General features: G+C 35.2%; 1 protein-coding gene across 1 annotated transcript in view; it reads right to left on the bottom strand.

Annotated features, from left to right (window-relative positions):
- RAB3GAP1 (RAB3 GTPase activating protein catalytic subunit 1) overlaps positions 1-15,046 on the bottom strand; it is a 102,408-nt gene that overhangs the window by 28,412 nt on the left and 58,950 nt on the right. The window contains exon 11 of the mRNA XM_036744727.1: positions 12,549-12,622. Within this exon, the coding sequence (XP_036600622.1) occupies positions 12,549-12,622 (74 nt within the window). The remainder of the gene's footprint in view (positions 1-12,548; positions 12,623-15,046) is intronic.

The raw sequence follows: 15,046 nt of genomic DNA on the forward strand, positions 1-15,046 counted from the left end.
TTAAAATTATCCATTTTGCATTTCATAATGTTCTCTATCTCTTGTTTGGTCATAAATTCTTCCATTTTCCATAGACATGACAGGTAAACTATTCCTCGCTCTCCTAGCTTGCTTATAGTATCACCCTTTCTAAATCATGTTCCCATTTTTACTTTATCTTGGTATATGGTGTAAGATGTTGGTCTATGCCTAGTTGCTGCCATGCTATTTTCCAGTTTTCCCAGCAGTTTTTGTCCAATAGTGAGTTCTTATCCCAGAGTCTTTGGGTTTATCAAAAAATATATTATTATAGTCACTGACTACTATGTGTGTGTACCTAATTTATTCCACTGATTCACCACTCTATTTCTTAGCTAGTAGCAAGTAGTTTTGATGACTGCTGCTTTTAGATAAATTAATTTTAGATCTGGTATGGCTAGGCTACCTTTCCTTGCATTTCTTTTCCTTAATTCCCTTGCTGTTCTGGACCTTTTGTTCTTCTAGATGAATTTTGTTATTATTTTTTCTAGCTCTATAAAATAATTTTTTTGTAGTTTGATTGGCATGGCACTAAATAAGTAAATTAATTTAGGCAGAATTCTCATTTTTATTAGCTTGCCCTCCAAATGAGCAACTGATGTTTTTCCAATTATTTAGATCTCACTTTATTTGTGTGAAAAGTGTTTTGTAATTGTGTTCATATAGTTCCTGGGTTTATCTTGGCAGGTAGATTCCCAGATATTTTATATTGTCTACCGTTACTTTAATGGAATATCTTTCTCTATCTCTTGCTGTTGGGCTTTGTTAGTAATATAAAGAAATGTTAATGATTTATGTAGGTTTATTTTATATCCTGCAGCTTTGCTAAAGTTTTAATTATTTCAAGTAGTTTTTCAGTCAATTCTCTAGCATTCTCCAAGTATCATCTGCAAAGAGTGATAGCTTTATTTGTTTATTATCTATTCTAATCCCTTCAATTTCTTTTTCTTTTCTTATTCATGAAGCTAACATTTCTAGTACAGTATTAAATAGCAGTGGTGATAACTGGCATCCTTGTTTCACCCTTGATCTTACCGGAAATGCTTCTAGCTTATCCCCATTACATATAATGCTTGCTTATATCTGACATTTAAAAATTCTTAAAATTCACAGAAATTGCCTTCATTCAAACTGCCCCAGTGAGTGAGTAGCCCTAATCTGTAGCTCCAGTACTACTCTCTCTGGGTGACTTTGCGCATATCACTTGAGCAATCTGGGCTTCAGCTTCTTCATCTGTAAAATAAGTAGGCTGGATGAGATGACCCCTAAAATCCCTTACAGCTATAATTCTATAATCCTATGTTCTGTCCTATCCCATAACACCCTAATTTTTATAGATTTCTCTTTGGAATTAAATCTTCTAGGACAAAAGAGATTATAAAGAGGTGAGACATTATATGTATACTTCGATATCAAGAACATGAAATTTAATGCATTTCTACTTTAAATTCTGACTCTAATTAAAGTCATAGCTGCTTTTTTAAAATAAGTACCAGTTTTATATTTCCAAAACATTCATTTTTTTAAGGATAAAATGAAGGTGAATTCCACATGATGAGTGTCTGCTTCAGTTATACCATAACAAACTATGCACATTCAAAGAGATTATGGATCAGAAGTACAAAGGATGCAATTTTTAAGTTTATGAGCAAAATGATTTAAAATAAAATTTTTTTGAAAAATGGATCTTTCACAAGAAAAGTGTCTTTATGTGGTATATTTGCCAATTCAATCAACAGTTACATCAATTATCTATTTCTTCACCAAAACGATTTTTTTTTCAGAAGTACCAACTACGATGACTGGTAATATTTTGAAATTAATCAGGTGAATAAGTAACTTGTCATTTAATCTAAGAACATTACTGTTAAATATTTATAAAGGAGGTACATAGCACTACAGAGTAAAAAACGCTGCCAATTTTATAAGATTTGCTGAACTTCTGTATTATTCACTGAGTGAATACAAATGTAACTGGGGCATGATTCCTGACCTCAAGAAGTTTGCGGTCAAGTATACACACATAAACACACACAAACAGGAGTAGGAAAGTACTTAGAGAGAGGTAACACAAAATGCTAAGACAGCTCAAAGGAAGGACAAGGCAAACAAGAAAACACAGAGAATTAGAGCTAGAATTTAAAGGACAGGTAATAATAACAGCTAACATTCACACAGAGTTTTAAGGTTTATAAAATACCCAATAAAAACATTTCTTGTTTGTAAACACATGTAAAACTAGGAAGGATGAATATAATGGAATATTACCATCCAATAAAAAATTAAGAAACTGAGAAATCAGAACCAGGAAAATATTATATAAAATGGCAAAAAAACAAATTAAAAAACACTAAAATAAAGCTAAAGGCTGAGTAATAGTAATGAACCATCTCATCTTTGGAGAAGAGAAGAGGTAATGCCTCCTCTTCCTCTTAGGAGAGAGGCACAAGATTATGGGTGCAGAATGCTCCATAAACTGTCTTAAGTCATTAGTATAACAGTTGTTTTGTTTAACTGTATTTCTTTGTAACAAGGCTGGGCCTATTGGGTGGGTAGTATTACCTGAAAATACCATATAAAAAACCAAATCTTATCAATAAAGATTTTTTTTTTAAGGTGGTGACTTTAGGGATATCTCCAAGTCAGTCGGTCAATAAACATTTATTAAGCACTTACTATGTGCCAGACACAATGCTAAGCACTGGGGATATAAAGAAAGGCAAAAGACAATCCTCTATCCTCAATAAGTTCAAAATCTAACGGGGGAGACAATAAACAAATATATACAAAGTATGTAAAAGACAAACAGGAAATAACCAACAGAAGGAGTGCACTAGAACTAAAAGGGACTGGAAAAGCCTTCTTGTAGGAGGTGGGAATATAACTGGGACATGCACGAAGCCAGAAAGTAGAGATGAGAAGAGCAATTCAGGCATGAGGCACAACCAGTGCAAATGCCCAGAGTAAGGAGATAGAACATCTTATTCATAAAACAGCAGGGAGGTCAGTGTCACTGGATCAAATAATACATGGGGGGAGAGAAAGGGGGAGCGGTTAGGGGACATATAAAGTATAAAAAAGCTGAAAAGGTGAAGAGTGGGGCTAAGTTATGAAGGGCCTTGGACACCAAACAGAATTTTATATTTGATCTGGGAGGTGATAGGGAATCACTGGAGTCTAGTGAATAGGAGGGTGACATGGTTGGAGCTTTACTTTAAGAATGAGCCTAAGTGCAGCCAGCACCGGAAAGGGAGGTCAGGAAGGCTGTGTCATCCACAAGGAGCCAGAGGTCTCAGGAAGAGCCAGAAGATGGAAAGAACAGGAAAGGAAGGTTGATGAAAGCTAGTTTATTGTCTACAACAAAAAGAAACACTAAAGAAAACAGCCAGCATTTATATTTATAGGTAGCACGGTACATGGAGCAATAAGCTCGGTATCAGAAGACTCATCTTCCTCAATTCAAATCTGGCCTCAGACACTTACTAGCTGTGTCACTTAACCCTGTTTGCCTCAGTTCTTCATCCATAAAATGAGCAGGAGACGGAAATGGCAAACCATTCCAGTATCTTTACCAAAAAAACGCAAATGGGGTCACAAAGAGTTGGATATGACTGAACAACAACAAAGTAAATTCTCTCATTTTATCCTCATAATAACCATGGTAGGTAAGTGCTATTGTTACCCGTTTTACAGACAAATAAACTGAAGCTGAGAGTGACCTGCCCAGTCACATAGCTTTTAGTTGTCTGAGGCAGGATTTGAATTCAGACCTTCTCAACTCCAAGTCCAGTGCTGTATGAACTGTACAACCTAGCTTTCCTAAAAGAAGAAAAACTGTTAAAATCAGCCCAAATAAAAAAGAATGCTGATGAAGTAAGAAGCAACCACAGAATTACTCTAAAAAAAATATACACGCACAATAAGTACAAAACTAGTAGGGAGGAGAGAAAGAGCTAATTAGAGCAAAGGTTTTACACACACACACACACACACGTGCCACATAGGTCTTAGCAATGCAATGATTTAAGAATGCAAATACTGTCTACTTTATGGGTACCTAACAGATTTTTCAATAAATATTCGCCATTCATTCCAATAACAGTCCTAATCCCATTAAGGCAATGCTGAGAAATACTTTTTTTTTAAAGTAGCAAGATGATGCGTTGTATTTTCATCATTTTTCTTTGGCAATGTAGTTCAGTTCCTGAGTTTTAATTTTGACAAACACCACTACAGAGCAATATATTATACTGGTGGCAGAGTGGTGTATCATAATACATCCTTTTTAAAAAAAATTAATTTGTCCTTCCCATCACCCTTGTCTCCCTGGATAAACCCCACATGCAAAACAAACAAACCAAAACAAAAACCCCAAACCTCCAAACCCAATAAACCAAAAAAGGAAGCCCTGGATACATAGCTGCAGAGTGTAGCAAATTCCTACATTTTTTTTCCTGTACTTCCAAGTTTATGAGTGGTATATTTCATCTTCAGATTTTTGGACACCTAACGGTTTATCATTGCATTATAAGAGTTTTTAAGTCTTTCAGAGTTTCTTTTCTGACAGGGTGGTGGGACCTGGACCCCAAAGGCAAAGACCCCTAATCTCAGTAGGCCCCTGTGAGAAAATTCTCTCCTTGTAGGCACACACGGAGCTGACATGCAGGGCACCTGTCCAAAGACTCTGTCTCTGGCAACCCTTCCGGCTTGTCCCTTCATCTCTATTGACTCTCTAGTTTTCCCAGCACCTTGACTTCTTGCTATTCCCTTGAATACTGACCACTCCCTAATCCCTCCCACCCCCCAATCACCTAAGTAACACACTTGGCATTGCTTTCCCTGTCCCTTTTCCTCATAAGCATCAGCATCACCCCCATTAAGTTCTAAGTTCCCTTGTGCTTTCATAAGCTTCACAATAAACTTTGCCGCTTGACGGGAAGGCGGTTTGAGTGCATGAATTCGTTCCAGGTGATGCTGCCCTGTACCCTGACATTTTGGAGGTCCTAGCGCCCTCAACCATGTCTTCCTCTGAATCATGTCATTTTTTCTGTAATGTTAACCTTGTATAAACTATTCTCCTAATCCTCCTAGTTTCATCATTTATAACACAATATTATATGCCACAGTTTGTTTAGCCAATCTCCAATAGGAGGATATCTTTTTAGTTTCCAATTTTTGGTTACTATGAAAAAAACCTGTTATATTTTTATACATAGAGGTCCTTCCCCCCCCGCCCCTGCTTTTTATTTCTTTGGCATATAGGTTTGGTAGTAGTACAGCTTTGTCAAAGGCAAACTTTCAGGGGCATAGTTCCAAATTGCTTTCCAGAATGGTGGGACCAATTCACAGCTCTGCCAACTGTATCAATATATTTATTTTCTACCACTCCCTCCAACACTTATTATTTTCCTCTTCTGTCACCTTTGCTAGTCTGACACATATAAAGTAAAAACTTCAAAGTTGCTTTAATTTTTTAGTTATTAATAATTTGCAGCATTTTGTTGTTAATGGCCTCAATTTCTTCTTTTAAAAACTGTCTATTCATATCCTTTGATTATTTATTTATTTGGGAATGGTTGAGCAAGGGTTCTTAATCTGAGATCTGTGAACTTGTTTCTGTCTAATATTTTGATAACTATATTTCAATATAATTGGTTTCTTTGTAATCCTATGTGGCCTCTTATAGGAGGTGGTACTTGAACAGAACTCTGAAGAAAGACAGAGGTTTCAAAAGGCAGAGATGAAATGATTTGATTCCAAGGGGTTAGATAAAGGCATCGTTTATAACAATAATTTGTTTTGTTTTGGTGGAGAATATAAATATAAAGAACAAACATAACCTTTATCTAACATACATGCCTTACTTAATAGTCAGAATGCAGACCAAGAAAATTTCAGGGATGCCAAAAGTAACATTATAAGGGAAAATGATTTGTTTATAATACATATGCGTGCGCGTGCGCGCACACACACACACACAAGTGAGCCACCCATTCTATCTCTTCAAACTGTACTCATGGTTTGAGTCCCGCAGAGGACAAATACTCTCACAGACTTAAAGGTATGTTATTGTATATACCTACAAAAGTTGGCCAATGGATAAAATCAGCTCAAAGTGAGAATGGTAGTTACAAAATATTATATTCATGAACCTTGCCATATACTTTCCCACAAAAACACACATTACGCATGGGAAGAGTGCATCCAAACATAAGAATAAAATGGGAGTGAGGCACATATGTAGGGAATACGTGGCCAAGGCAACTCTTATTCCTGGTACTACAGATGCCTTCTTTTCTCATGGAGTCCTCGTGTTGTTCCCTCTTGGACACTGGATCTGCTGGCAGGTCACTCAACTAGGTAGACTAAGATGAGTCTGTTTCTCTTCATAACTCTTTACAACTTTCAATGGCCAGGGCCACTTTTCTTTTAAAGTCTTGGTCAGTTCTCTTCTCTATGCCAGATATCTCCATCTTTGAAGCTGATTCTTTCACAATGCTACTCCTCTATATCCATTTCTATCTGGACAATGTGTCTCTGATCCCTGCCTTGAACTAGTTTACTCTCCACATTGCTCCCTGATAAGGATGTGTATCTCCTGTTGAGTGAACAGTTCTGTTGGTGGATGCCATGGCAGATGAAAGAACTCCTCTCCCTCCTCCAAGAGATAACAAGTGATTCCCTTTCAGGAGCTAAAATTTCCCTCAGCTGCTGTCTCCTGCCTGGCAGGCTAGTTTTTGAGGACAATAAGGATGTAACCAATCTTTAGCCAGCAAATGGCAGTTACCTGTTCCAGTCCAATCAAGAAACTTTTTCAGATGTAAAGACATGTCTTTATATTTAGTTGAACAGCTCATTATCTGCCATTTACTTTCCTTGATTACAACCTAGCCTGGGGAGAAATGGGAAATCAACTCACCCCACCAACACACACACACACACACATACTCACTTTCTCTCTCTCTCTTAACTACCCCTCACCAAATCTGGTTTGTTTATTAAATTCAGCCTATAATTGTGTTTAGTATCAAACTGGGCAGATTGTGGAGAGATTACATATATATTTTCCTAGTATCCCAAAGAAAAGAAGCAGCTATTTTCAAAGCCTATCAATTTTCCTTTATATCTCACATCAACGAAGTTGAAGAAAATGGTAAGAGCTGAATGGGATTCCCACAAAACCCCCTTTCCTCTAAATTTGTACTTTGTCTCATGAATTCTACTTGCAGAGCGCAGGACTGCTACGACAAAGGGTGGTTCTAGAACTGAGGATGCTCTAGAAATGTACTTTTAGGGCAGGGAGGAGAATGGCAGGAGAAACACAGAAAAGGAAAGTGACATTGACTCATTATCTAGTAGCCTCTTAAGCCCCAGAAAGTCTGAAGTTAAAGATCCAACTATCACCTATCTCTAAAATGAAATGAGTATAGAAGTATTTACTTTTAAAGGTATGCCTATGTGCATATTTTTCCTTTTTAAAAGAGTTCAATTTAGAAGGTCTGCCTATATTTAGAGGCAATTTATATGTGTACCAATATAATATATACAGGTGTGACCCAGTTTAAACAGATTTTAGTACTCAAAAATCCACACATGCACACCTAAGTTTGTGGATATAATTTGCATTTTAAAAGATTTATCACAGGATTCCTTCTAGTAATTTTGAATGATTTAATGTATAAAAATTTTACTTATATCCCAGCTATCTGGTAACACATATTGTATAAAGTGAGATACTCAATGTGTTTTTTAAAAAGTAGCCTTTAGAGTTCCTAGTATATTTAGCAGTGTTCAAAAATTCAAATTTAAATTAACAACTATGTAAACAAGTATGAGGACCTAGAAGGAAGGAATATAACTATAAAATCAGATGGAGGATCAGAAGTAATCAGATGGAAGAAGAAACAGCTTCAGACTCCTTTAAGGACAACCTCAAACGCTTAAAGAAACTCATTCAAAGTAATTAAACAAGAATTAGCAGGGATAGAAAAATCACAATGCCAAATAAAAGAAGAGCTTTACAAAGTTTCAATAAATAGTCTTAAAATAACAGGTGGAAATTAAAGAAAAATTTTAAATGTTTTAAAAGATTAGAAAAAACCCAAAATAACCAACAGAAAATCTCAAAAAATATACTAATCAATAACATACTCTCAGTGGACAAAAGAATTGTGCATGACGTAGAACAGTTAAAACAGTAACTCAAAAATACTAATTATGAAAATTACTGGAAAACATATAGATTCAAGTGACAAGACCTAGAGAAAAGATCAAAATGTAATAATATCAAGATTGCTGACATAGCAGAGAATTTAAGGGAAAAATACAAAAGAATCTGAACATCATATTCTTGAAAATAAAAGAAAATCTCCCAGAACTGGCAAAAACAAGAGGCACGAAATAAAAACAGGAAGAATTAGGGAAGCATGGAATATCTTACCTGTCAGGTATATGGACAAGGGAAGAGTTTATAACCAAACAAGAGACTGAGAGCATTATAGGATATAAAATGGATAGTTTTGGTTACATGAAATTAAAAAGGCTTTACATAAACAAAAACAATGCAGCCAAGATTAAAGGGAAAGCAGGGAACTGTGGGAAAAGTTTAAGCAAGTTTCTCTGATAAAGACCTCTTTTCTCAAATATACTCAAAACAGAGCCAAATTTCTAAGAATATGAGTCATTCCCCAACTGATAAATAGTCAAAGGTTATGAACTGACAGTTTTAGAAGAAATCAAAGTTAAGTACAGTCACGTGAAAAAAAATGCTCTAATAACAGTGCAAATTAAAACAAATCTGAGGTACTGCTTCTCACCTATCAGATAGGCTAATATGACAGAAAAATGATAAATGTTGGAGTGGATATGGAAAAATAAGCACACTAATGCACAACTAGTGGAGTTGTGAATTGTTCCAACTGTCCTGGAGAGCAAGTTGGAACTATATCCAAAGATCTCTAAAACTGTATCTATACCCTTTGAACGAGCAATATCAATAGAAAGTCTATATCCCAAAGAAATCAATGAAAAGGAAAAAGGACCAATTTGTACAAAAAGAAAAATGTACATACACATCTTTTTGTGGTGGCAAAGACCTGGAAATTGAGAAGATGCTTACCAACTGGAGAATGGCTGAATAAGCTGTGGTATATGAATGTAATGGAATACTATTGTGCTATAAGAAATGAACAGGATGCTTCCAAAGAAACCTGGAAAGACTTACATGAACTGATTCAAAGCAAAGTGAGCAAAACCAGGAGAACATCATACACACTAACAACAATATTGTACTATGATCAATTGTGAATGACTTAGCTATTCTCAGCAATACAATGATCTAAGATAATTCCAAATGATTTATGATGAAAAATGCTATCACCTCCAGAGAAAGAACTGATGGAATCTGAATGCAGATCAAAGCATGCCTTTTTTTTTAAACTTTTTTTAATTTGGGGAGCGGAGGTGTTGCTTTCTGTTTTCTTCTGCAACATGGCTAATATGGAAATATGTTTTGTTTGGCTGCTGATGTATAATCTATATCTAATTGCTCGATGTCTCAGGGAGGGGCGAGTAGGAGAGGAAGAGAGAGAGAGAGAGAAAATTTGGAACTCAAAAATTATTGTTTTTACATGTAATTTGAAAAATTTTTTAAAAATATAAAAATTATTCTGAGGACACAAATATAAAACTAACCTCAAGGAATATGAACATTATTAGGTGAAACAACATAGCTATCCACAAGTATCCATAAGATATATCTAAAAAGAGGCAAAATGAATACAAGAAAAAAAGGACATTAACAGCTAAAGGGCGTGAGGGGGTGGGGGGAGGGGGGAGGATCATATTGCTGTCTCAACAGAGCTTTAAAGAAACAAAGCATCCTAAGAGACAGATAAGAAGTGGAAATGCATTCTGGCTATGGAGAATGGGCCATGCAGAAGCATGGACACAGGAGATGACACATCATGTGTAAGGAAAAGCAAGAAGCCCACTTTAGCTGGACCATAAAGGGCTTAGAGGAAAATAAATAAAATGAGTCTGAGAAGCTAAGCTGGGGTTAGGTTGTGAAGGATTTTAAAAGAGAAGCTTATATTTAAACAGTACATTTTTAAACAGCTTATTTTTAAACTGCAGCAAGGTGGCACAAAACTACAGCTAGGTAGCACAGTGGATAGAGTGCCATGCCTGGAGTCAGGAAGACTCAAGTTCAAATCTGGCCTCAGACATTTATTAGCTGTGTGACACTGGGCAATTCACTTTATCCCATTTGCCTCAGTTTCCTCATATGTAAAATGAGCTAGTGTCTCTGCCAAGAAAATGCCATATGGGGTCACGAAGAGTTGGGCACAACTGAAATGAGTGAGCAGCAACAACAACAACAAAATATTTAAACAAGAGGAGCTTTTATTTGATCCTATAAGCAAGCAGAAGCCACTGGAATATACTGAGCAGACAGATGACATGGTCAGACTTGAACATAGACACTAAAGGAAAACTGATAGAAAGAGAAATACCCTTTAGTACAACAACAAAATGCATCAAATATTTTGGAATTAGCCTATCAAATCATACAGGAGAAATCAAGGAAGAAGGATATAGGAAATCAAGTCTATATAGGAAATCAAGGATATAGGAGTAGTCTTATTTTATGATTAGGTTGAAAAATGTAATGAAAAAACTAATTTTTGCCAAGCTAATTCAGAGATTTAATACAATTACATTAAAATATCCCAATAAGTTATTTCAAAGAATTAGATAGTCACAAAATTCATATGAAAAAACAGATACACAGGGATATCAGTTAAAAAAAACTGAGACAGAAAACCAATTCAAAGGAATTAGAATCATCAGATACCAAAATGTACTATATGGGAATAATCACAACAATTATATGGATTTGGAAAAAAGAGCAGCAGTGTAACATAATGGATAGAGAGTTAACCTCAAAGCTAGGTGGATGTGGGATCAAGCCCTATCTTTAATACATATTGGCTGTGTGATGTTGAGCAAATCTCTTAAGCTCTCAGTGCCCCAAGAAACTCTCTAAAAGTTGGCGAACGGTCATAGATCTACATTGATACAGAGAGTTTCCTCACCAGGAGTTACCACACCAACCAAATCATATCTGCTAACCAAAATGCTGGAAAAAGAACAGAGAAAAGGCAGGGAAAACCAAATATAAAAGATGAATCCTAACAAAAAATGAGATCTACATGTCACAACTATGGGGAAGAAGGACATTTCTGTCAGTTAAACAGAAGAAATTATTGGAGACAAAAATTGATGGGCTTGATTAAACAAAGATAAAAATATTTTTGTGCAGAAAAAGGCAGTATCTCTAAAGTTAAAAGAAAAGAAATGACTGGGAACAAATAACTGCACTAAATATCTAAGACAAATGTTTTACATCCAGAATCTATATGGAAGTGATATATAGGTATATGTGTGTGTATACATATATATGTGTGTGTATGCGTGTATACATATATGTGTGTGTATGTATATACACACACATATATACACATACACCCACATTTTTGTTCTCTAAAACTAATGCTGTATTTCTCATAGGAACAATGGGAAAAGGAAAAAAACAGATAAATATCAAGGAGGAAAAACAAATAATCACATAAAAATATAATAAAATTCTCAAATATTCAAAGAAATGCAAATCAAGACAATCTTAAGATGTCACTTTATACTCACTAGAACTGCAAAAATAGCAATTGATTATAAAATACAATGCTGGTGGGGCTATAGGTGAACAGACATTCTGTTATGATACTGATACATGATAGGACTATGATTGGTAGAAATATTTTGGAGAGCAACCTGGCTATATATAATCAGAATGAATCACATATTTTGCTCCAGCAATTCCACTGCTAGGACTTTATTCCAAAATATAAAAAAAAATGAAAATGAAGGATTATCTGTATAAAAATATAGGAATGCATATAAAAAATGCATAGTTTCTGTATTTGCAGCAAAACTTGGAAACAACCTCTACATCTAATGACATATTGGTACATTAACGTAATGGAATATTATAAGACTATAAAAAGGATAAGTATAAAGCATATGAGGATATGTGGGAAAAAAAAATACATAATAGAAAGAGAACTCAACTAGGTCAGAACTCTATAGACATTGACAACAAGCATATATAAAAAGGCAAAAAGGAAAGAAAACCAAAGCAGAGAACTTCAGACACAAAAGCATTTTCTGCTTCTTTGTTGTTTTTTAATTCATTTGGCTCTTCTTTGTTAAATGCTAATGGCATGTGTAAGGTTTTATTCTTTATCTTGTGTTTATTTAACTGTTTTTTCAAGTGCTAGCTAAGATTGTTATAATTAAAAAAAACCAGAATGGCTAGAGTTTGACTAGTTCAAAAAAGCAATCAAAAATTATTCAAAGGTTTTAGGTTTAGAAAATTGGGAGAAGGCTGAAAGAAAGAAAGCAGTACATCTTACCTAGCAAACACTGGGGATTGTACATCTTTTTTCAAGAGAGAAAGCAGTACATCTTACCTAGCAAACACTGGGGATTGTCAGCTTTTCGAACCCTCACAGACCAATGAGGAGCTTGAATAGGATCCAGATCCCTAAAAACACACAAATATCCTAATTATGATAATTTTAAGAGTTCTAAAAACATAGCCAAATTCAATTTAGTGACATGTAAAGTAGAAAAATGAGCATGTTAATAATCTTCATTAGTAATCTAATGTATAAAATATATGCCATTTGGCTAAGAAAAAGGAAAAATATGGAACAGAAACATGCTTAAAGGGCTAAAAATTGTATAAAAAAGTATAGTGGAATCATGGTATAGGTGATAACTGTTGGACTTAAAGTTAGAAAGACTGATTCAAATCTCATTTTTAACACTAGCTAATCATAGGCAAATTACTTAATTTTTCTGAACTTCAAGCAACTCTCTGAGACTCAAAGTTTTAGATGGTTGGAATCTACATCTACCTAGAATTCTCAAACTGATAAAATCACAGGTATTTGATCTAAGACCATGATATAAGAAAAAAGTAACCATTACAGTCAGAATAGCCAGTGTACAATTATATATTTGGATAATTGACATTATATCATATTTTAAAGTTTATAAAAGCATTTTTATCTCAACAACCCTCTGAGATGAATTTTATTATATAGCTAAGGAAGCTGAGGCACCTTGAGGTGAAATGAGTTCTTATTGTCCCATGGCTAGTAAGTAGCTGAGCCAGGATGTAAATCTAGGTCTTCAGAATTGAAATCCAGAAACAACTGTTCCTTGTACTACCACTACATGTCCTATGATGACTTATCTTTAAGGTTGACCAAAAAAGCAAAGTGAGACAATCAGGTCTGCCCAGTAACATCTTGGATGTCGTAGTTTTTTATATTACTATCTATCAAAAGGGGAATGTAAAAATTTGCAGAAAAGTATTCATGCCACTTCCCCATGCCTTGCAAAAGGCACCAGAATCACTGAAACAAATTATCTTGCTTTTTGAGCACATTCTCACGTAATTTTCAACTAGCTTCTTCATCACCAGATTAGATGTTACATACGTTTTATCAAAGAACTCCATATATGTCTTGATGCTATTCCAAAACATTCTAAGAATTAATGTCACTTCATGATATTTTGTAAAATCTAGATTTCCTTTTAGGCAATTTCCCCCCCCACCCCCAAAACAAATTCAATTTGCATGAATAATTAACTGCTCATATTTAACAGCTGTTATGGCATGACATGCCTAGTGTGGAACTCTTCTCATGGAATGAGAGTCACTCTCTGGACTAGTTTGTTCGTCCCCAATCTCTTCACACACTGGTAGTCTGACTTTCTAAAGAAAAACATGAAGTTAGACTCAAACTCTCTTAAGGTCCTAGGAATAACCCTGTTATAAGGGAATATAACAATCTACTTACCTCTATACCTCTTGAGCCCCCAACCATGCAATTCCATTTATACAAAACCACCCACTTACAATGATGACGCCATTGAATCTTAGACACAAATTCTGACTTAAAAATAAGGCGAAATCCATCATAATCAATACGTAACAGTGAATATAGTAGAAATAGGAATAATCAGTATATCACAGTCAACAAATATCTTCCCATTAATCTTCCAAAATGTATATTTCCAAATAATCTGCCTTATTTTTTAGAGTTCATCCTCTAATTATTTTTTTCTAAACATTGTTTGGATAGTAGTCAGTATTCAGCCTGCCCACTTCTTTATTCCTGTGATTTCACTTTGACAGGCTCATCTGCTTTTTAGATTATAAATTTCTTGTATTTTAGCTTTTATACTATAGTCACCACTGATAATCCTCTGCAGCCTTATGCTCACCACATGCTTCTGTATCACCTATGATTTTGATTCTTCAAAGATCATCATGCTTCATGATTTGTAGCCATGTAGTATCAGAAGGAAAACAGATTTTTTAAAAGAGACTTTGTGTCAGAGAGCAATATGGCATTGCTAAAAGCATTCTGTGGCTTCCCAAATGCAATCCAGCTTTTCCTCTGCTCCTATTCTATTCTGGGCCCAGTGAATTATTCATCTTCTGTACATGTTCAAGATATTTGTACCTATGGACTAATTTAATTGGCTGCTGTACTGATAATGTATTTTTGCTTAATTTGAAGATCTTTCCGTCCATTAACAGGCCCATGTGACCTGCTTAAATCACATGGAAGCCCAAGTCACATGTGGTGGGAGGAGCTTGCTGAATAGGTAGAAGGAAAAAGTGAAACTGGGAGGAAGTGAGGTCAGAGAAGTTAGAGCCATGAGAGAGAGAGGACACAGGTAAACTGCTAGAATTGTGAGTATCTGTTTGTGGGAAGGCTTTGGGATGGAGTTGCTCCCTGCAGTGATAACGTGCATTAACTTCTTTGTTGCTATCACTGATTTGGTTTACTGGTGTTTAAATAAACATTTTCCTTCTGTCTTTTATATGGAGAGTCTGTTCTATTTTGCTATTCAGAACACACCGGCATATTGAGAGCAGTAACAACTG

This window comes from Trichosurus vulpecula, chromosome 2 (assembly GCF_011100635.1).
Source record: "Trichosurus vulpecula isolate mTriVul1 chromosome 2, mTriVul1.pri, whole genome shotgun sequence".
Taxonomy (NCBI): Eukaryota; Metazoa; Chordata; class Mammalia; order Diprotodontia; family Phalangeridae; genus Trichosurus; species Trichosurus vulpecula.